The sequence below is a fragment of the Balaenoptera acutorostrata genome, chromosome 9 (genome assembly GCF_949987535.1).
Source record: "Balaenoptera acutorostrata chromosome 9, mBalAcu1.1, whole genome shotgun sequence".
Lineage (NCBI taxonomy): Eukaryota > Metazoa > Chordata > Mammalia > Artiodactyla > Balaenopteridae > Balaenoptera > Balaenoptera acutorostrata.
Genome location: NC_080072.1, coordinates 25101472 through 25124042, shown reverse-complemented (window position 1 = coordinate 25124042; position 22571 = coordinate 25101472). Strand labels below are relative to the sequence as shown.

Sequence of the window (22571 nt, the reverse complement as noted above, 5' to 3'; positions counted from 1 at the left end):
TCAGTCGCTGGCAGTCAGAGGAGGATGTAATTCACACAAGCAAGACTTTAGAAGATAGCCGTGCAGCCACACATGGGAAGAGCATCCCAGGAAGAGGGCCCAGCAAGGGAAAAGACTCCGAAGCTATGGAGCATTGAAAAAAATAAAATAGAGTAATCAGGGAAGACAGCACAGAGGTGATCTGTGAAGTCCTGAACGAGCAGAGGGAATGAGCAAGGCAGGCGTCTGGAGGAAGAGGTTTAAAGAGGGAAGAACACGTGTGAAAGTGCCTGGAAAGTTGTGAAGACTCAGGAGGAGGCCAGAGTGGCTGCAGCAGAGTAGATGAGGAGGAGAGTGACCGAATGAGGCGAGAGGGGATCGGAGCCTTCACTGTGAGACGGGAAGCCTGGGTTTTGAGCAGAGGAGCGCCATGCAGGCCACTGTGTTGAGCAGACACTGTTGGGACCAGGGATGAGGGTGGGGAGCAAAGGCCGAAGCAGGGAAATTAGTTAAGAGGCAATTGCTATAATTTAGGTGAGAAATGGTGGGCCTTGGGCCAGGTGGTAAGTGAATGCAGTGAGAAGTTTAGAGCAGGGGTCCCCAGGCCCTGGGTCGTGGACCCCGGTACCGGTCCGCAGCCTGTTAGGAACTGGGCCACGCAGCAGGCGGTGAGCGGGGGGCGAGCAATGGAAGCATCATCTGCCGCTCCCTACCGCTCGCATTACAGCGGCCTGAACCATCCCCCACACCCCGACCTCCTGCCGCCCCCCCGTCCGTGGAAAAATTGTCTTCCACAAAACCGGTCCTGGTGCCAAAAACGTTGGGGACCACTGGCTTAGAGACTAGTCTCAATGTTAAAGCTGATGGGATTTGCTGATTAGCTGGATGTAGCCTGTGAAAGAAACCGCCAAGCAGGATGCTAAGATTATCTGCCTGGGCGACTGGAAGGATGGAGTTAAGGTGGGGAAGACACCAGGAAACTGGGAATTGTTTTTGGAATTGGGAGGAGATCTACTGCTTAAGGGGAGAGGCTGGCCTCAGTGGGAGTCATGGACAGTTCTTCACGAGAGTATATGCAGGCAGAGGAGGAAGCAAGTTCTTTCTTGGTGGTTTCTATTTTTTTCAGTGAAATAGCAGTCAAGGTCATCAGCCAAGAGGGAATATGCAGCGAGGTGTTTGAAGTCTGAAGAGAGAAACAGTTGTCAAGGGGAGGAGGGGAATGAAGAAACCAGGGTAACAAAGTAAAATTCACGAGCAGCGTTAAAGGCCCACTTGACCTTGACGTGGTTGTGTTTCCCTTCAGCCGTATTAAGGCGCATAGGTGTGGGTTTGGAGTCAGAAGAGAGCTGGAATCATCTGTGACTGACGGTTTGCTGAGTACAATGGAACAAGGAGGAGGGGAAAGACATTTAGTGTCCAAGGAATTCACTCACCCCACAGCCAGGGGTAAGAGAGGAAGTGAAAACAACCACCACTGAGAGCTTCAGGGGAAATTGTATCCCCAGGGGAGAGACAGGTTTCGCTTAGAGCAAAGAAAGCAAAGGAAGCATTCAAAAGGATGAGGATGCAGGGGGTTTCTTATTCTTGGTAAAGCAGTTTCAGTGGCCTTGATGCGGCTGGATCGGAGTGGGTCAGTGAGCAAGGGAGAGAACAGAAGTTGACAGAAAAGCAGATAACTATTTCAAAAAGCTTTGCTCTAAAGGTGCTGGAGTTAGCTGAAGGGTGGTTGAAGGCAAGGTTTGTGTGTGTATTTTAAGGTGAAAGGTATTACAGCATGTTTTTATACCAGTGGAAGAGGGTAAAAAATTAACAACACAAGAAAGCAATGGGATAAATGTGGGGATCTTTGCAGAAAGCAAAGCCCTTGAGAAGGTCAGCGGACATTGGATCCAAGGTGTAAGTGGAAGAACGAACTTAGAATTCGGTAGAAGGAAAGAGGCAAAGAAGGCTGAAGGCAGGAAGGTTGATCGAAACGTCAAATGGGAAGATTTGTTAGTTCTTGGGAATGAATCTACTTATCTCTGAAAGTATGAGGAGGTTATCATCTGAGAAGTGATGGGGGAAGGAAGATTGGGTATTTGATGTCAGATAAATAGAGCTGTGAGGAGAAATAGCCACCAGGTAGGGAAAACGAACTTACTAGGGAAGTGTAGTAGGTTTGTTTGGCAGCATGGAGTGCCCACCTGAGAGGTGTGGTCATAAATCTGAAGTGAGATCAGTCAACATAGTTGTGTACTTTTTCCCATCAGGCCTTGCTGCTTTGGTACAGGTGCCAAGTAACTGGCTCACAAGGACTGTGGGTTTTGCCAGGTGAGTATGATGGGCGGGGGGGTAAGATACAAGGAGGTTAGGATGTTTCCAATGAAGTGGTGAAAATGCTGGGCCATCATCTATGCTTCATAAGGAAGGAAGCAAGGATAGGAAAGGAGTCATGGACAATGACAGATGGTAAGATCAAGGGACTGGAAGTCTGGGTGAGGTTAAAGACTTGCTGGAGTGAAAGAACTGGGGTAAATGAACGCAAATGGTTCAAGACGATAAACCGAGAAGGGGGTGTATGAGGTTATAATTTAGGAGATGGTGTATTATTTTCTCTCCCAATTAAAAAAAAGCATTAACCAAATAAAACCTTAAGATCAAGATGATGTTGCTTTTGGCTACATTAAAAAAAAGCACTTTCTGATTACATCTCTGGGTTGGTCACAGTTTATTTGGCTAGGAGAGTTTGAGTTAATATCACTTGATTTGAATTTTACAACCGATCCCAATATAAGATGAGTGCCCTGTGTTACAATCTAGGGAAGCACTACAGCATATAGGGGAAATCTATAAAATTGTTTTGACATCAACATTGAGGGATATATATGTCCTTGACTTTTCATGTAAATTTATGATACCAATATTAAAATAAGAAAATGCTCATTCTGTAATTAAGTGGACATTTTCCAATGAATTCTATTATCCTAACAACTTTAAAGAGTAATAGGAATTCTCTGGGAGTATATATAAAAAAATTAAAGGAAAATAATTTGCTGTTAAGGGGTTTAGAAATAAACACAAAAAACATTCATTATAAAATTTTTATTCCATTGTATTGTCATTTAAAATACAAGAATATAAGCAAATATCATCCAGTGTCAGAAAATCTGCAGCATTTAGTGACAAATCAATAGCTTCATGGAAATTTTCAATTCATTTAAAAAAATACCTGAGCCATTTAAGTAATAATTAAAATGAGCTTTGTCTCTACGTATAATAAACTTCCACTTGGCTTATACAATTCCATTTTCTCCAACGGGAAGCTGTGTAGGATCCAGTCCTACCTTCTTCATTGATACGGCAACATCAAACAAGTAGTCATAACACTCACACCTGTTAAAAAATAAATAAATAAAAGCAAAAAGAACTAAAAGTGTTCAGTGAAAAGAGAGTTCTCCAATCCTAACAATCACATTTTTCCTCTGCATCAAGTTAGCCCTGTTCCTAGCAGAATTTTTTTTTTCTTTCCTCAATTCTAGGCAAAGTTTCTCTTAGTTTGTCTCCAACATTATTAAAACACGGAATCATACTGAATCATGCCACCATACTATATACTTCTCAGGAAATAAAAGGGAGTTTAAAATATACTACTTATGTAAATTTAAATTTTTTATTATGCGCCATTTTTTGAAATAAATATAGCAAATCTTTATGTGACTTGGGTTAGCTTTATTCTAGCCCTCAATTCAGGGAACAAGATTTGTATCTCCTTCTTTGTATCAAAGAGTATAGTGCCTTGCCAAATAAAAGCTCATGTGAAAAATATTTCTTAACAAAAGAATATACAATACAAATAAAATATTGAGAAATAATTAATGATAAACTATTTAAATTTAAACCAATTTGACCAGTAACACACAAAAAAATCATACTCTGTTTTCAATCATAAAACATATTTCATTCTCTTTTAGAGTGTGGTGACTTGCCCCAGACGTTCTTTGGTTTCGGTTTACACTTACATGCTTTTAGCCTTCTCCCACGTCTCTCCCCAGACGTAGACTCCGTGCCGTCTGACTAGTATAGCACAGGAGTCTGGGTAATCATTCATTGCTCGGGCCATTCGCTCTTTGAGGTCTTTCTCCTCAGGTGTATTCTCAATAATGGGTACTACTAACATATCATCGTATCTGTTAAGACAAAACAAGCCATTTGCTTTACTTTTTAAAACAAATAAAGGTATTCATATATAAAATTTATAATTTTTTCAAATAACAAGTTAGACGTTCTCTTTATATCTGAAAAGCCACTCCAAATTAGGAACAAGATGTTGCACGTTATTCTGTGTATCTTGTATAAACAACTGTATCAAGAGACGCCTTGGGAATTTGGCAGGCACTTTTCCAATCCTAAGTATAAGTGGCAGAAATTTGTACAGGATACCGAAACCTAACAAAGAAACTATCAAGATCATACAAGTATTTCCCTGAAGGATAGAGAATCACAGTAGTTTTAACAGGAGATGAGAAATGATAAATTTCAGAATTAGAAGCATAGGAAGGATTAACAATTGAACTACTTATTAAAGCAGGAATTTCCCAACGATACAAAATCATTCTATTCTATCTCTGCAGGACCCAAAAGTGTCTTGGATAGACAAATAAATAAATGCAGGTGTGGTTTATGGCCCTGGGACAGCAAAAACCTTTTGGAGCTAACTATTAAAGGTATGACAATATTTTCAGAACGTTCTCAAATCTGTGACATTAGAACTTCTTTACCTTATTTTTAGTAAGTACATGTGATGAAATCAGAACATGCATTTTTCATTTTTGTTTCTGCAGTAATATTTAAGCAAATAGCTTGTTACTGGTAAAACTATGTCTATTTGTGAGGTCATTTACAACCAATCAAAACTCAGACATGTTTTCCTTTTAACATGAATTTCTCTTGCCTTGTTAATGTTACATTTGCTTTTTCACTACCTCTGTGATGGCTAAACTTAACCAAAATAAGTTCTATCCATATATTACCAGAAGTTACTACTTTAGGGAAGGTACAGACTGAGTAGCTGTCATGTGATAAAGAACCTGGCCAGGGCTTCCCTGGTGGCACAGTGGTTGATAATCTGCCTGCCAATGCAGGGGATGCGGGTTCGAGCCCTGGTCTGGGAGGATCCCACATGCCGCGGAGCGGCTGGGCCCATGAGCCACAATTGCTGAGCCTGTGCGTCTGGAGCCTGTGCTCCGCAACAAGAGAGGCGGTGATGGTGAGAGGCCCGCGCACCGCGATGAAGAGGGGCCCCCGCTTGCCGCAGCTGGAGAAAGCCCTCGTGCAGAAACAAAGACCCAACACAGCCATGAATAGCTAAATAAATTAAAAAAAAAAAAGAACCTGGCCAACCATTATCAGGAACAGTACGAGGTTGCCCATTATTTCACTTAAGTAAAATAGAGGTAATTATAAAATATCCTTAAATGTGGAAGGAATAAATTGCTAGTCCCAAATCTTTCCTAGTACTGGCCAGGAGAACCACAAACTTATATTTTCCTCTACCATATACTGAACAGTCAGAAATATCTCCAGGTGCAAAATAATTCACAGCAAAATAAGGCCTCAGGAACGGAGCCAGGGTAGTCCTTTGACCATCAAACAGTATTCTTTTCACTCTACCATAGGCATGTTGCATCCAAAAGGTACAACAATTATATTTAACATGGTAACCTCCCCCGATAAGAATTAGGCATTTGAAAGTTATTATAATTTTTTTTAAGATGGACTTAAAAATTTTTAAAGTAGAATAGAAAATGTAAAAACTCCATCCTTTCTTAGTCATCTACCTTTTATTGCCCCTTCTTTTGACTGGACACTTAGGATTCTCCCCAAATACCGATGAAGTATCACTGCCCCTGAGCTGTGATAATGACCCTGTTACTGATTTCCCAGCCAGGTTCAAACAGAATTGCAAAAGCGTGTCAAAAAACTTTGTACTCTTTAAATTCTGAGACATTCAAAATAATATATAAAGTGTATACGTTGTGATGCATAACAAATGACATCTTTTCATTCGTGTCATTCGTTTTTCCACAAAATTCCAAAGGCTCTCTATCGTGCTCTGCTCCTCTACCCACCGTTTCACACGTTCTTCTGACCTATTTTTATTTCTTCACCAAAGCAATCAAATGCCGATGAAATTGATAGCACACATAATGCCTCTCCTTCAAGACCCAGATATGGAAAAGGCAATATGCGGCTATGCTTTTTTTAGTATGTACACTTTCATAATTTAAATATTTAACTTTTGTAAATAGGTGTTTCCCAGTGCTGAGGAATGCTTTAGGCACACAATAAATATTAACTAAAATCAAGTCCAATTAACTTCTCAGCACACTAGTTTAAACACATACAGTCTATTATGTGCAGTAACAGTAAGATACCGCTATAAGAACACTTTAGAAAAACTGGCACCCTTTTCCTCTAAACAAGGCAAAGTGGATTCAGCCCCTTTAGGAAATTGGGAAGGGTGAAGGCTCAGGAACAAGAATGCCTGTACATTCAAACAAAATGCTGAGCCTGTCCCTGAGCCCTGGGAACGTGTTTCTTCATGTCACTGTATTCTAGATTGACGAATAATTGCTACATTTTTGTGGGCTGGTGGATTTAGCTGATTTTATCCAGAAGGCCTCTGTTCTATACTATCTACGCCAGTTTCCACACTGAAAAATTATAAACGTATAGAGATCTACTTAATTAAAATAATAATAAAACTTTTTTAAAAATGAAAATATTCCAGAAATACTACATGAAATCAAAATGAAGCATAAGATTCAGTCAGAGCGGAAACTTCCCGAAGACAACGTGAAGGTGAGGACAGCTTGCTCTTGGGGTTCTTCAATAAAGGAACACACTCTTTCCATCTCTGTAGATACCTCAGCCAGGATTTTTGCATTTGACTCTGACAAACATTTAATTATTCATGTTGGCAATAATTTACCAAGGCTGGGTTGGGGATGGGAAAAAGGAGGGGAGGCATCTGATTTGTGTCACTGAGAATAGATCTGGAAGTATAATATTAAGGGGGGTACTATCTAACACAGATCTACCACATCTCATTAAATACATAAAAAGATCAGTATCCTGTTTATTACAAGAAGGAGAAATACCGTTCAAATTATTTAAGCAAAAAATAGAGGAAAATACCTGTAATACCCTCCTGAGGTACATTTCTTTATTCCTTTGATCATCTCTTGATGTGTAATTTTAAACTCCCTTCCTGGGAAGAGAAGGGTGGCCATGACAGCAGCTTTAGAGTGGGTATGAATCACAGCACCTGCTCCTGGAGGGGGAAGAATACAGTTACATGCTCAGTGAAAACTAAATTGCACCTTTTAAAGAAAAAAATATATACACATATACACACAAACACACACACTTATTTGTATATGGCTTTGGACTTGTTTTTCTTGGCATGGAATAATAAGTTGGCAGCGGGTAGGAGGGGAGAAAGGAAGATAGGAAAGAGAACTACTGATAGAGAAGTCAGAAAGCAAAAAGAAAAAAAATTAAACTTTATCCAGCATCAGGACAACACACGATACTTTATACATGCTCAAGAAATATCCTTTAGATGGTCTGAAGTACAACTATAATGACTGTGGAGATCATAATCATAATACTACTACCACTCAATTAGGGATTCCTATGTGCCAGGCACTGGGCAAATCCCCTTTACAGATGTTATCTCTTCATATCATCACAACAACCATCTCCCCCATTTAATGGTCAAGGACATGAGGCTCAGAGATGTTAAATAATTTGTCCATGGTTATTTAACTACGTTGTCCAACTACAGACAGTAGTTGAAGAACTTGGATTTGAAACCAGTTTAGTCTGACCCTTAATCACCAAGATATGCTTCATACTGTAGGCCATATCTTAGTAACATAAGGGGATGGTAGGGATTTTAAGATATAGATGCAAGGGATTTACCTAAAAAAGAATTTGTATGCTATAAAACTCAGTAATGGCTATTTTTGCAATGGGAAGTTTATTTAGCTTTTTGCTAGGAAAGATTCTCCATGCTGTTAGAATCTGTTGCTGAAGTTTCATCCTTTCAGTAGTAGCTGATAATGTCTGGGAACAGCACATGGCATGATTACTAACTCTATATTGATTTTATTCAGGGGCTATACTAAAGCATGGTCCTAATGACTTCATTGTTAAGGCTGAGCCAGTACTTCAGTTATACTTTCCTATTTTTACATTGTCCTCTAAGTTCAACCTTTCCAGGTTGGTTTTCTACCACGATTTCTGGGAATTAAAGTAAGAGTCCTATTTTTATCATAAAGTAAATTTTTCAAAATAGAGAATCACTCCCACTGACGTGAAGAAAAGGGCATGATTTTCCCTCATTCGTATTTTGATTAACTTCTACTACAAGTTCCCAGAGATATAACTCTGAACTAAGAGTAGGAATTGGACTGTAAATATAATATTTAGTTGGTTAATTTGACAATCTAGTGGAATCATATTGATCTAGGTTGGAATTCTGGCCCCAATACTCACTGGCTGTTTATTTTGGGAAAATCTTCCCAGAGCCTCTGTCCTCTCATATATAAAATGAAGTAATAATGGACTTCCCACAGAGGCTGATGTGAGGACTGAATGAGTTAACATATTTAAAGTCCTTGCACATAACAGGTATTCAAGAACTGTGAACTACAACAGTAATTGCCATTATTTACAGGAGCCTACTCTGCAAATATTCTTTACGTTGAATACATTTTCTGCCTACCTCTCATTGTGTAAGCATTCATGAAAAGAGGAGTACACTGGCTTTTTTTAAGATTCTTATATGGCGGAGGTCCACTTATGTCCTGTTCATTGATGTCACAAACAAACATGTCTTCAGGCTATTTAGAGGGGGAAAAAGAAAAAAAGAAGGCTTATACAATATCAATTAGAAATGTCCCCTTTCTTGTGTGTGTGTGTGTGTGTGTGTATATATATATATATATATATATATATATATATACACACATACACAATTCCATTTATATATAGTATATATAAACAGTGCTAATATATATACATATTTAACTCACATTTTAAATATTTATATAATTATAGTTTCTCTCTCAAAATTTTTTAGCCATTTTGAGAAATAAAAAAATGTTTTCTACTAATAAAAATCATCTCAAGAAAGTTAAAAAAATCGACCTTTAGAATTTGAAGAAAAAAGTGATATGGAAAATTTAATATGCATGTAATGATGCTGATGTCATTTCATCAACTTAGTTTCTCAGCTTTGCCATGTAATTTCACAATATTTCAGAGAGACTATATAATCATCATTTTAGAATGGGTATTATAATTTTTTTTATATTTCATAATATAAGAGGAAAAATACAGAGTAAAATTTTCTTATCCCTTGAGAAACTTAACTGGTACTCAGAAATGTTAATCTCAATGACATACTCTATTTTTAAAGTTTTAAGGAATTATGTAGATCCACAGGTTTTTCGTAGTAATACATGCATATCTCTGACTTGTAACTTTCGTTTGCCAGGGTTTATTACAAACTACAATATAAATGTTTTATTAATGAAGCACTATGCCTTAGACAGAATTAAGTATTATGTGCTTGTTTTAACTCTATTCTGGGTATTATTCTAGCATTAATACAGAATGGGTCTTCTCAAAATGTTGAAACAAAGTTTTATAACTTTAAATTGAAAAAGCTTTGCCATTATTAAATATGAATCAGTTTGGTCCATTTGAGACCACCAATCTGATTACCCTATTAGCCTGATAAAGATGGTGTTATAATGCTGCAAAGTTAGAATCATTTTTTATTATGACTTAAGACTGCACTATTCGCTTTTGCCCTCTAGAGGCTGAATTAGAATACAAAACACCTGGTTGCAAGCAGGATACTTACCACCTTAAAAAAATTTAATAGTTACTTAACAAATGTTTGTTGATTAGTTATTTAAATTATCACAATATAACCTCCCTTCAAAACTAAGATTTCTTTTAATATTAATTCCATTTCACAAAACAATAATCAAGTAGAGAAGAACAGACATTTGGTTTTAAGAAGGATCCCTTTACCATACCTGAATCCGTTCCTTTTGCACTCCTGAAGGAGCAATGTAGATTTCATTGCTGGTAACACAAAATACAGAAATTGGTATTTATTTAACTCTAACGTTCTGCTTTTGCAAAAAGAAAAGCGTACCCTTGCAGTCCAATCATTAATGATCTTTATAAATCAAGTCATACAAATAGCTGCTTTATTTAATTAATGGTGTAGGCTGTATCGAAAGAATACCAAATTGATTTCTTTATAATGCTGGTGACACAGTAAAATGTTGATAGTTGCTTTTGTTACATTTTCATATATATTTCTTTATTTCTTTTTTATGCTGCAAAATCAATGGTAACCAGGCTTTTATCTGGTTAGGGGAAATAAAAATCTGAAAACATAAGTCTTTAGCATCTTTAAGCATGAATAAGCAGAGTTTATCTTACTATACATGGAACACAGTTATTCTAAAGTCCAATCAGGGGAAATATGCTTACTTGGAGTAGATCTCTGTCTTGCAAGAAATCAGGGTTAATTTTATTGTTTGAAATGTTCTTATTATAAAAAACATGACGCTCAGAGACCTCTGCTGGATGGTTTGTTAAATTACAGCATTAACACTGGGCTACTTTTTGGGTGGAACAGTATATGCTTCCTAATTGAAAAACACTTCTATCTTGTGAAAATATTTGGTGACAAAGCCAGAACAATTGCAGAAAGTTAGAAATATAAAAGGCATGGCTACATCTGGAGATCGCTCTGTTACACAGCACATTGTGCTAAGGGAGATGCTATAGCAGTACCACTTACCACAAGGTGCTTTCAAATTTGATTTGGAAATTAATTAAAAACCTTCTCTAAATTCTCTCCACCCTCAACAAAGGTCCTTTGGCTCGTGTATCAGTTTCAGTTGCTGACAGAGGGTGTTAAAGAACTGCCACATAATGCAAACGAAGGAAATACCAGCACCTGCACGCTCCAGCTTCTGCCACTGAGGCATGGACGTAGGGACACTGAATAAATATTAACTGTTTCCCAGTGAAAATGAGGATGACTACCTATATTGAATTGAGCTGTCAAAGTTGGGGTTACTAATAAACCTATAGACTTGGAACTGACAAAAATTTAAGAAAGTTCCTTTAAGGATCTACCGGTAAATTAAGGTCTAGAAAATAAATGCCTGATAATGGGAGTGAAATCCAAAGCAGAGTAAGCTTTGTTCAAGCATTCATTTTCACAAAGTAGCTATTGCTTTAGAACTTTGTTGCATAAGAAAACCATAAAGTGGCACTCCTCTGGAACCAGTGGGAATGCGTAGGGATCATTACTGTTAAAACGGCCCCTTATAAATACCAGGGATCCAAATCTTTTGTCCTCATGTAACATGAAAGAGACTCAAGAATCATGTGTGGTACCTAGACCAGTCACCTCCACTGGTAAGTGGACTTGTAGGTCTTCTTGTGTGCGGAGATATTTATGCAGTCCTGGGAACAGACTCAAATAAAGTTCGAAACAGTCTGCTGGTAAATAAACTCCACCTACAAAATGGGAAAATCCAGGGTTTTTATTCAGTTTGTTCAAATAATTTGGTATGCTAAATGTCTTTTCTTTTTTATTTGGCCATGCCGCATGGCTTGTGGGATCTTAGTTCCCCGACCAGGGATTGAACCTGTGCCCTCAGCAGTGAAATCGTGGAGTCCTAACCATTGGACCACTAGGGAATTCCCTGGTATGCTAAACCTATTTTTATTACTGCCTTTATAAAATGGAAATCAGTTTAGACTTTGATCAACTTTGAGTAATTAAAAGATAAGCTAACTAGGTTTTAGAAAAAAGTATACCTACAAAGAAGGAGATACGTGGATAAAAATATTAATACAAAGATGACAGAGCTTTTATTTTAGGAGGGAAACATGCCAAAGACTAAAAGTGAAGTATTTACTTGGTACTGTAAGCCACAAACAAAAGCATTTTGAGTTTCAAGGTATTAAGTTTTAGAATTTATTTCCCCATTACTCCCTGCTCTTTCACAATGTGGTGAGCAGGGGAACAAAACACAAGAGTTTATAATACATGTTCTATTTTTATTTACTTAAAAAAAAATCCTTTAAACTTTACTATGATTCAATTATCTTGTCTACAATATAGGTTTATTAATTTTAATTCTAATAGCATACAACAGGATTAGTGTCTCTGACACATAGAAGTATAATGCTGTGAAAGACAGGAAACCAGCCTAAGCACAGTGGCTGCTCAGTATCCTGGAATTGCCTTGATTACTGTTATTTTCTTGGTCCTCCATTTCTTCCTTCTGATTTAACTCTTATATGTGTCTTAAGCTATCTTTTATTATATACATTTTTGGCACCATACACCAGTAGCATAAGCTGAACTGACAGTAGCCAAACCTTGGAATCAGTAAATAATTTCATATTCCCCAAAGGGCTTATTGCTAGAATTATTCTGGAAACACAATCTATTGGGCTTGTACTTCATTCTAAAGTTATTCGCTCTAAGCATCAGATAAAGAAAACCAAACTTTCACTAACATGAGAATAATATTGCTGATAAAATTATTGATATGGGTCTATGAAGTCATTTAAATATTAGGGAGAAAATTCAACGTGTTACTACAAATTACCCATTTTACTCCGTAAGGCAGAAATTTAGTAAGATTCCAAATACAGTGCCATAAAACTGTGGCTGTTTTCACCTGTGACCTCCAGGAGGCTCCTCACCAATTAAGAAGCTGAGGAAAAAGCATTTTACAAGCACAATGCAACTTCCCTATACATTGACTGTAGTGCCGTAAAGCCAATTAATTGTAAGAGGTGCCAGTGAGTGTTTTAGGGGGACCACACATAATTTTAGTGCATGGTTCTACAAAGAATTTTAGTTTTACAAAGAACATAGTCTTTCATGTCTTTATGATCAAAAAAATTCCCTCTTGAGATCTGCAATGGTCCCTTACCTGCATTCTATTTTTAACTTCGCTGTTTTTTTTAAGAGCCAGTTGGAAAAAGTTATTTTAACTCAGTTTGGTAGAAAGCTCTCTTTTGTACATATACAAACTATTTCTGCAAATGCAAAAAAAAAGCAGTTAACTAAAGGCAATGTTTAGAATATATATAATAAGTAATACAGGTGAGAAACCAAATTACTAGGACTCAACTCCTAAATGAATAAATGAAACAACAACAAGTGTTGTTATTATAGGACTTGGCTGTGAACAGAGCAACTTGAAAGTTTTGGCAAAATAACTTGAAAACCTGCAAAATGCTGACTGACACATTAGCACTGGGTTGATGGTAAGAGAGGACGCACGTGACGGATGTCCCATGTATTGATACCATGTGGAACAGGATGTTTCCAGACTGAGAGCCTCCCTACACATGAACTGTGACATTTGTTGACTAAGGGGTCTCCTGTCATTTCCCACAGTTTAAGTAATATTTCATGAATTCCTTGGTAATTTGAAGCAGATGAAATTTCAATGGCATCATCTTGTGGTATGCCATAAAATCCCCTTTGTTCAAAATGTTCTGATTATATTTTACATTCCATTCTTTTCTAAACAATTCAACATTACATAAATATTGTAGTAATCCAATTTTGTTAAAGAAAGTGAATTAGGATAAAGAAATACATCAAGTTACTCAGTTTTAACATTCAGCCTCCAGACAATATTATTCCTAAAATATTTCAGGAGCAAATACATTAATCCTGTTCCAGAAACCCTTAAGAGAGTGTGATTCCACAATCTCTATTTTCATTGTTAGTAGGTTACTTATTTCTTCACCCTCTTAAAGGAAAGACAGTGATTAAGTCTAAAGAACAATTAACTACTATTCATTCCTTCTGTTTCAAGGCCAGTACCTCTCGTTTTGTCCTGTGAACAACATGGACCTGCAGGTGTTATGTCCATTAATAATGATACATGCATTTAGAAAGGCATATTGCCTTTTTTTGGACTCAAAAACATGTAATTTTTAGAATTTTGGGTGGTTAGTAATCTGTATTTAAGTGACTTTAAAATATGTATCTGAACCTTTGAAACAAATCCTGTCTATCCAGAGGGGACCCTTGGTAGTTCCAGACATATGAACATACCCAGCAACATGTTATTTAACTTTGGTACTCCATGGACTGGGGACCAAATTATTCTGATTAGAAATTATGGTTCTTAAATCCTTAGATATTTATTATATCTGCAACATCTGTACACTTATTCCATTCAGTTATGCAAATACCTATTTCTCTATTTAGAAACTAAATACCTTCAGTATCATAAAACTGATCATCGGTTGTTCTTTGTACGTAATACATGTTAGGCTCTCTGTGGTCTACTTATATGGAGAATTCTCAGAGATGAAATCAGCCAGAAACTTACCCATGCTTCAAGCTAATTCCTCCTCCAGTCCCAGTGACCCAACCCAAATGGTAAAACTGTTTGCAGAGCTCTGGGATCAGGTATTTTGGATGTTCCTTGTCCTTAAAAAGAAGATAATGATTTCTAAAATAGACATTGTTTTATCAAATGACTATTCTAGATGATATCTCTATTAAGAAACCAATTTAAGGAAGTTTAAGAAAATCTACCATAGAGAGGGTATGGTGAGGGAGAAAATTATTACAAAATATATTTTGTTTTTAATGTTTGGAATGTGGATCTACCATATTATTTTGCAACCAGGAATTATTCAGGGCCATACAGTCTAATATTATGGAACAGGTTGCAAGAACAAGGTGGAGAAATGCCCAGATTATATTACAAAGTATCTACTGAAATGGCTGAAATAAAATAGGATCTAGTGCTGAAAGGAACATGCTTCAGTCTGTCCAGAAAATTTCTTTACACATAACATCTTATTCAATTAAGGCATGATATACATGATATACTATGATAGTTATTTGTTTATTATCTGTGTTGGTTCAATTTTATTTTTATTCTAAAAATGTCCTCTGTTTCATAGCAATTGTATTGTTTTCTCCTATTACAAAAGCAATATATACTTATTATGGAATTATAAAGTCAAGAAAATAATATAAAAAGCACTCAGAAACAATCATAATTAATACTTTCTAGGCCCAATCCTATGAAGATATATGTTGGGATAAACACTGAGCCTTATTTATTTATTTATTTATACTGAGGTATAATTGACATAGAACATTATAATAGTTTCAGGTGTACGATATAATGATTCCATATTTGTATAACTGGTGAAATGATCAGTACGATAAATCTAGTTGAAATAAGAGCCTTACTTTTATATGTCTAATGATTACTTCTTTAGAAAACAAAACAAGGCGTTTCCCCCTCTTTTTTAAAGCTAAAATTAATGAAAACAAAAACTATAATAAAGAAATACAATGAATTCCATTTTGGCAGTATAATATACAACCCTTACCTTGAAAACAAGTAAAACTGCTGCATAAGTCATTCAAAAAATATTTCAAAATATACTGCAGAGCTGGCAAGAAAATAAGGTTTCACAGACATAAAAGAAACGAGAGTGAGTCTACCTGGGAGGGAAGTGAGATCCAAAGCCCTAATTTCCCTGAAGGTATTTGCAAATCTCTGGTGACCTCTTCAATTTTGATAGCTATGCATATCACTAGAAACACAAGATAAAACCTAGGGTGTGCTCAAAATAGGGCATCTAATAGAAAATCCCTACATACGCATGGGACCCCAAGGGGCTATACCCTCCAGGTGAAAGTGAACAAGAAGTAGTCACACTGCGCAGAGAAGCACAGCTAGCAAACCTGCATATATAAATCTTGGCACTGGGTAAAGGGGAAAAAAACATCTTTGAGTCCAAAGAGGGATTATTATTGAACAGACTAAATTTTCAGCTATTTAATTGGATTTCTGAAATTATGATATTTTCCCAAATTCACTGTTAATATTTTACATACACATTTTATTTTAGATAAGTACTACGAATGATCATTTGATGGAGTAGACTTAAAAATATAAAATTAAAAACATGGGAATGTTGACATTTTTTAAAAGTTCTGATTGAACACAGGCTTAGGAGTTAATGGACACAAAGGCAAATCCATATTACACCATTTATTGCTTACGTGACCTTGGGCCTCAGTTTACTCATCCATTAAATAAGAACATTATGAGGATTAAAATGAGATATAATGGATACAAAGCATGAAGCACAACGTGTGACACAGTCAACATTCGTTTCCTTCCCATTTTAACGAGTTAAAAATCCCTGAATTAAAATGAAAAATAAAGTTATATTGGTCTTTCTTATATCTTTCCTTATGAAATCTAGCCAAAATTACCCATGCCCTGTATAATTTGCTATTTCCTTTTTTAGGGATATAAGTGATATTTTAATTACATATTAAATTACAGCTAATGAGAAGACTCCTGCAGTTTTACAATCCTTAACCATTAACTTGCAGGGCACGTTGCAAACATTATGGAAAACAGTCTGTTATTAAGGGCATCCCCTTTCCCTTTTGTCTTTCCAGTACTGAGGTATTAGAACAATGAGCCTGCTTCATGCTACAGGAATAACAATGGTAAGGCAGCTGTTGTTAATAAAGTTTCATTCAATCATTCCAACCCACAAAATTACAATTTCAAGAAAAATAATCACTTAGCAGCAGGAACCAACAGAGATATATTTAGTAAAAATGCAGTCATTTAAGTTATCCAGAATGATAAGAAAAGTAAAAATTAAAATATGTATTTTAATAAGAACTCACAAGAAAGAAAAGGTTTAGTTAGTATTTAGCTCTCCCCTGAATGTCAATATTACTTGTCTGTTATTGTTAGGTCTGTTAGAATAAGAATTTTGAAAGACATATCTAAAGATGGATTACAATCAACTTCTTACAGCAGAGGTTCCATACAGTGAGGAAGAAACATTTAACAGTATTTTATATATACTTTCAAAACACTAAAGCCTAAACAGTTTTTGAATCAATACTTCATTTCCCCAATTTTTCAATCTAGTTATTTTAAGGAAATCAGCCTCGAATGTCACTGAGATAGGCTCACAGCCAACAATGGCTCTCATCCCCTCCCCCACCTTTTCTTGCAAGTTAAGCATAATAGAGGCATTATTTCTCAGATAGAGGTTTTCACAAGGGACTCTTACAAACATAAAATGAACACGTGTCAAATGTATTTAGCCCATCAACTAAATGAGGGAACCAAAAAGATGATACTCCTGTGTCCAAAGAGAATTCAAAACACACACATAAAAATAATCAGGAATCCTGGATTTACAAATAAATGATATAGAAAAACTGGACAATATCCGCTGCAGCGATAAGTTGAATCTCTATAACACGACTTGTATTTCTATGAAAAATAATCATCTGCATTACTGTCAGCATTCTACAATTCACAGACCTGTAAAATAGCGTAAAGGTAGCCCCAAGACACCTAGTAGTCTTTTTTGATCATTTCAGTCTTGCAGAATTTTTCCTCGCACTGGCCTAAGAATGGACTGGATACAGGCACAGTCAAGGTGTCAGCATTTTCTGTCTCTGGTCTTTGTTTCCTTCTGCACTTCTGATTCATTCTCCTCTCTGCATACTGGTTTTCTTTGCAACTTCACCTCCACTCAAAGCCCTATTTCTCCCTCCTACCTTCACTACACTTAAAAACTCTTACCAGTTAAGCACTGACTAGAAATCAGAAGACAAGGAGGCTGGCTTTAGCTTTGACCCCCACTAGCTTTGACCCCCACTATGGCGAGTCTGTGACCCTTTCTGGCTATCAGTGTCCTTATTTTAATAATCTGGATCAGTGATTCCTAGACTTCTGAATTTCAAGACCGGTAGTTTTTGTTGCTGTTGTTTTTTAAATTTTAGGGACTGACATAAGGTTACCAGTTAATGACATTGGTTATATTTAACCATCCATTATCACATTTTTCAAAAAAGAAAGTGCATTTTTAACATAAAAAGAGTAGGAAGGATAATGCCGGAATGAAACATAGTCCTTTAAATGAATGCAATTAATTTTGTGAAATTCACTTTACCATCGTCCTTATTTTTCTTATTCTGCAAGAACTGAGTAAAAGCTCTCAAGGACACATATTTGGGGAAGATTAAAGTTATCTTTTCCTATTTGGTCTCCTTGCCTACAATTTCTCCTTTTTCTTCTCTTTCTTCTCCAGCTTACCCTTCACTCTATTATTAGTACTGAAATAATAACACTACTTTGATCGCTGAACTCCCTCAAATCATTTAATGTTCAAATATCACCCCCTGGGTCTCTTATTTAAGTCCATCTGCTTTCTTGCTCCAATTTAACTTTTCACATATTTTCTTTCACTTTTTTACATACATCTCTCAGTTCTAGTCAACCTAGTTGTGGTAATCAACCTCCAGGATGGCTCTTTTTTTTTTTTAAATAATTTTATTTATTTATTTATTTATTTATTTATTTATTTATTTATTTATTTATTTATGGCTGTGTTGGGTCTTCGCTTCTGTGCGTGGGCTTTCTCTAGTTGCGGCAAGTGGGGGCCACTCTTCATCGCGGTGCGCGGGCCTCATTATCGCGGCCTCTCTCGTTGCGGAGCACAGGCTCCAGATGCGCAGGCTCAGTAATTGTGGCTCACGGGCCTAGTTGCTCCGCGGCACGTGGGATCTTCCCAGACCAGGGCTCGAACCCGTGTCCCCTGCATTGGCAGGCAGATTCTCAACCACTGCGCCACCAGGGAAGCCCCAGGATGGCTCTTAATGATCCCTGCTTCCTGGTATTCACATCCTCGTGTAGAGTTCCATCCCACATTGTACCGGGCTGGTCTGTGTGAAGACAGACTAAGACGTGACAGTATGTCACTTCTGATGGCAGGTTATTAAAGCCTACAGCTTCTGTCTTGGTTGCTCTCTCTTGGATCACCTGCTCTGGGGGAATCCAGCTGCCATGTTGTAAGGGTACTCAGCCTATGCAGAAGGCCACAGAGCGAAGAACTGAGGCATCCAGCCAATAAAACGTGAGGAACAGAGGCCTGCCAATAACTTTGTGAGCTTGGAAGCAGATCCCAGCTGCAGTCAAGCTTTGAGATGCCTGCAGCTCCAGCTGACAGCTTGACTGCCAACTCATGAGAAACCTTGAGCCAGAACCCTGAGCTAAACTCTCTTGGATTCCTAATCATCAGAAACTGTGTGAGACAATGATTGTGCATTAAGCCTAAGTTTTGGGATACTAGCTGTGCAGTAATAGATGACTAAGACACATTTTCTTGCCAGCCAAGAATACATCTTTTTCTCTTTGCACTGTTATTGCTCATGCTGGATCTCCAATTATCCCACCTCTAGCTGTCAAACTCTTGCTTGTCAGCCTTTACACCAGGCTTCCTACCCACTTCCCCTATGATTCCTTCTCTCATCTTCTCCGCAGGAAGTGATCCTTCCTTAAACTCTGTGCCATGGCATTTGCACTGTGTACCTTTTTTTGGTATCTATTATACAGCCCTCTCATTCATTCATTCAACAGACCTTTACTGAAGGCCCTGAAGAAATAAATACGAGTAAGAGAAAATCCTTACACTTGAGGGCTCAAACTCTAGTAAAGAAGTTAACAGCTGTGAAACGACAAAGCAATATATAAAACAAGATGGTCCAGGGCATTATGGGAACAGAAGCTACTGGTGGGAGGGAGCAGGAGTTAGGAAAAGCTTCACAGAGGAAGGGATGCTGAGCTAAGTTTTAATGAAGGATGTCAGAGTATACAGGTAGGTGAGGAGGAGAAAGGGCATTTCAGTCAGAGAGAACTCTGAGTAGTTGGAACCGGAAATAGGTTCTTTGGGATGCAGCGGGGAGGGAAAAAGACTGTAAGGATCTTTCATGCCATGCACAGGAGTTTGGACTTTATGCTATAGATGGTTGATAACTGCTGAGTAGTTTTTTTGTTTTTTGTTTTTCTTTTTTTTTAATGAAAGCTTCTTTATTTCTTTATTTATTTATGGCTGTGTTGGGTCTTCGTTTCTGTGTGAGCGCCTTCTCTAGTTGCGGCAAGCGGGGGCCACTCTTCATCGCGGTGCGCGGGCCTCTCACTGTCGCGGCCTCTCTTGTTGCGGAGCACAAACTCCAGACACGCAGGCTCAGTAGTTGTGGCTCACGGGCCTAGTTGCTCCGAGGCATGTGGGATCTTCCCAGACCAGGGCTCGAACCCGTGTAGCCTGCATTGGCAGGCAGATTCTCAACCACTGCGCCACCAGGGAAGCCCTGCTGAGTAGTTTTAAGTAGAAAATGATAGGATCATACTTTGTTTTTGAAACATATCTACAGTGGCAATAAAGAGAAGAGGCTGAAGGGTGACAACCAAGGAAGCAAAAGACCAGACCAGAAGAAGGCTGTGGAAATAATTTCAAAACGAAATTGTAAGGTGGTGATGGTGGAGATGGATTTGGAAGATAATTAAGAAGTTAAAAAGAAAGGATGGGCTTTGGGTGAGAAGACTGAAAAAAAGGAAGGCTTAGGGCTTCCCTGGTGGCGCAGTGGTTGAGAATCTGCCTGCCAATGCAGGGGACACGGGTTCGAGCCCTGGTCTGGGAAGATCCCACGAGTTGCGGAGCAACTAGGCCCGTGAGCCACAATTACTGAGCCTGCGCGTCTGGAGCCTGTGGTCCGCACCAAGAGCGGCCGCGATAATGAGGCCCGCGCACCGCGATGAAGAGTGGCCGCTGCTTGCCGCGGCTGGAGGGGGCCCTCGCAAAGAGGCGAAGACCCAACACAGCCAAAAATAAATAATAAATTTATTAAAAAAATTTAAAAAAAGTAAGGCTTAGAGGAATTCTAAGTTTCAGTTGGCTGAGTAGCTAAGTGGGTAGTGATACCAGTCATAAGTATTCCTTGAGTGTCTATGTACCAAGCACTTCCTGGGAATTCAGCCATGTACAAGACAAAGTCTCTGCACTAAAGGAGTTTATACGCTAGGGGGTAGTTCAAAAAAAAACGACGTCGACTGAAAAAAATGCACAATGTGGCAGTTAAGTTTAATTGGGGGCAAAATGAGGACCATAAGCCGGGAGGGAGCCTCTCAGCTCTGAGGAGCTGCTCCAAAGCTGTGGGGGGCGGGGGGGGGGAGAGGTCAGTAGAGACGTGATTTTAGTGAAGGGGGTTACATGGAATCAAGCACACATTTTGGCAGATGGCTGCTGTTAATCTCAAGAAGTCTGCCGCTGGTCACCAGGAGATGTCTCCATTAATCCTTTTAGTGCTTTTCTAGATATAAGATGCAAGAAATTGGGCTCATAATATGTTCTCTTAAAAATAACTATCTGAAGGCCTGTTCTTCCTAGAGTATCTCACTCCTACAATCTCTCTGAACCTTTCAGGGTGTGTTGAAGGTCAACCACTCCAGTAGGTAGTGACCTAAACCTTGTAGAGGCAGACAGTGTGCGACAATTTTTAGTTGGCAGTGAAAAGAGGAAAAAATAAATAAACTGTAATAAGTGGAAAAAAGGAAACAAACAAGGGACTTCGCTAATCTGTGTTAAGTCACTTATTCGCACAAGATAGTGGTTGACAAGTACTTCCCAATATAATCTGTCATCTTACTACTTTCTAATTGGGACGTTCAGCCCCGAGAGAGAATAACAGGTGGAATAAGGACTTTCCCTGCCTCTTAAGCAAGGCTTCTCACATTGTAATTGTTTATTCGTCTAGCTCTCCTCCAGACCCCAGGCCATTGTCTTAATCACCACCCTGACCACGTGCAAGTTCCATAAAATTCTTGGTGCGCAGAAGTGAATGAAAAGTTATGTGCAGCCGGAGGGTGGATTTTCCTTTGACTTCTGCTTAAGGAAAAATCCTTTTTACGATCATCCCATAATCAATCTAAACCGAGACAGGCAAAGAGCAGCTGTGCAGATGAAAAGTGCCGGCTACAGTCCGCAGATCTGGCTCGGCGGACGTTTCCGAGTATCTACTAGGCGGCAAACGTCGGGCTGGTCGCCAGAGCGCAGAAAAGAAGCTCGAGAGCACAGTCTTAGCTTCATTTCCACTCCAGAGCTTCACGTTTCCCAGCTTGGTCTGTCTTCATGTTAAGTGGTTTTGAAACACACACGAAAGACGCCCGACGCTCTCCTCCGTTATTTTTCCCTTTTCAACGTTTGGTGCCCAACCCCCGCCATCAAAGAATCCGAGCGCTGAAAGGAGGCCCGCCTAGGGGCCCGGGGTTTCAGGTCTGCACGAGGAACGGGAGCGGCGGCGCGCGGGGATCGCGTCCGGACCGGCCTGAAGCCCCACCCGACCTACACCCAGCTTCCGCCGCCGCGCCGGGCCGCGCCGGCGCCTCGCCTCCTGTGAATAGAGGGCATCGGTGGCCCCGCCCCTACCTGCGCGCGACACTGCAGTGAGCGACACTCTCCCTCCGGAGCGTGACAGCCAGACATGGCCCGGACGAGGGGTACCCGCGCCCTCCAACCTTCTCACGGCTTTACTTCTGGCGCTCCGCCTGGGTTAACGCGGCAAGGGCAGAACTGCAATCAGGCGGCCCTGAGGGCAGCCCGGGGGCGGGGCGGACAAGGCGAAA

At 38.8% G+C, this 22571-nt stretch overlaps 1 protein-coding gene across 1 annotated transcript; it reads right to left on the bottom strand.

Annotated features, from left to right (window-relative positions):
• Positions 1–3045: 3045 nt before the first annotated feature.
• APIP (APAF1 interacting protein) lies at positions 3046–22554 on the bottom strand. The gene is made up of 7 exons (XM_007181060.2): positions 22375–22554; positions 14433–14533; positions 10074–10122; positions 8750–8867; positions 7156–7291; positions 3978–4145; positions 3046–3351 (listed from the first exon to the last, which is right to left on the bottom strand). The coding sequence occupies exons 1-7, from the start codon at positions 22429–22431 to the stop codon at positions 3252–3254; spliced, it is 729 nt and encodes a 242-aa protein (XP_007181122.1). The 5' UTR covers positions 22432–22554; the 3' UTR covers positions 3046–3251.
• Between the last annotated feature and the right edge of the window lie 17 nt (positions 22555–22571).

What these genes read in the sequence shown, in the direction of transcription:
- APIP (XM_007181060.2), bottom strand. Translation starts at nt 22,431, where the DNA reads ATGTCTGGCTGTCACGCTCCGGAGGGAGAGTGTCGCTCACTGCAGTGT. An exon ending in ACCTCAGGAGGGTATTACAG is followed by an intron (nt 4,146 to 7,155) that starts GTATTTTCCTCT and finishes TTGTCTTAACAG; the next exon opens with ATACGATGATATGTTAGTAG. An exon ending in TGGGAGAAGGCTAAAAGCAT is followed by an intron (nt 3,352 to 3,977) that starts GTAAGTGTAAAC and finishes ATTTTTTAACAG; the next exon opens with GTGTGAGTGTTATGACTACT.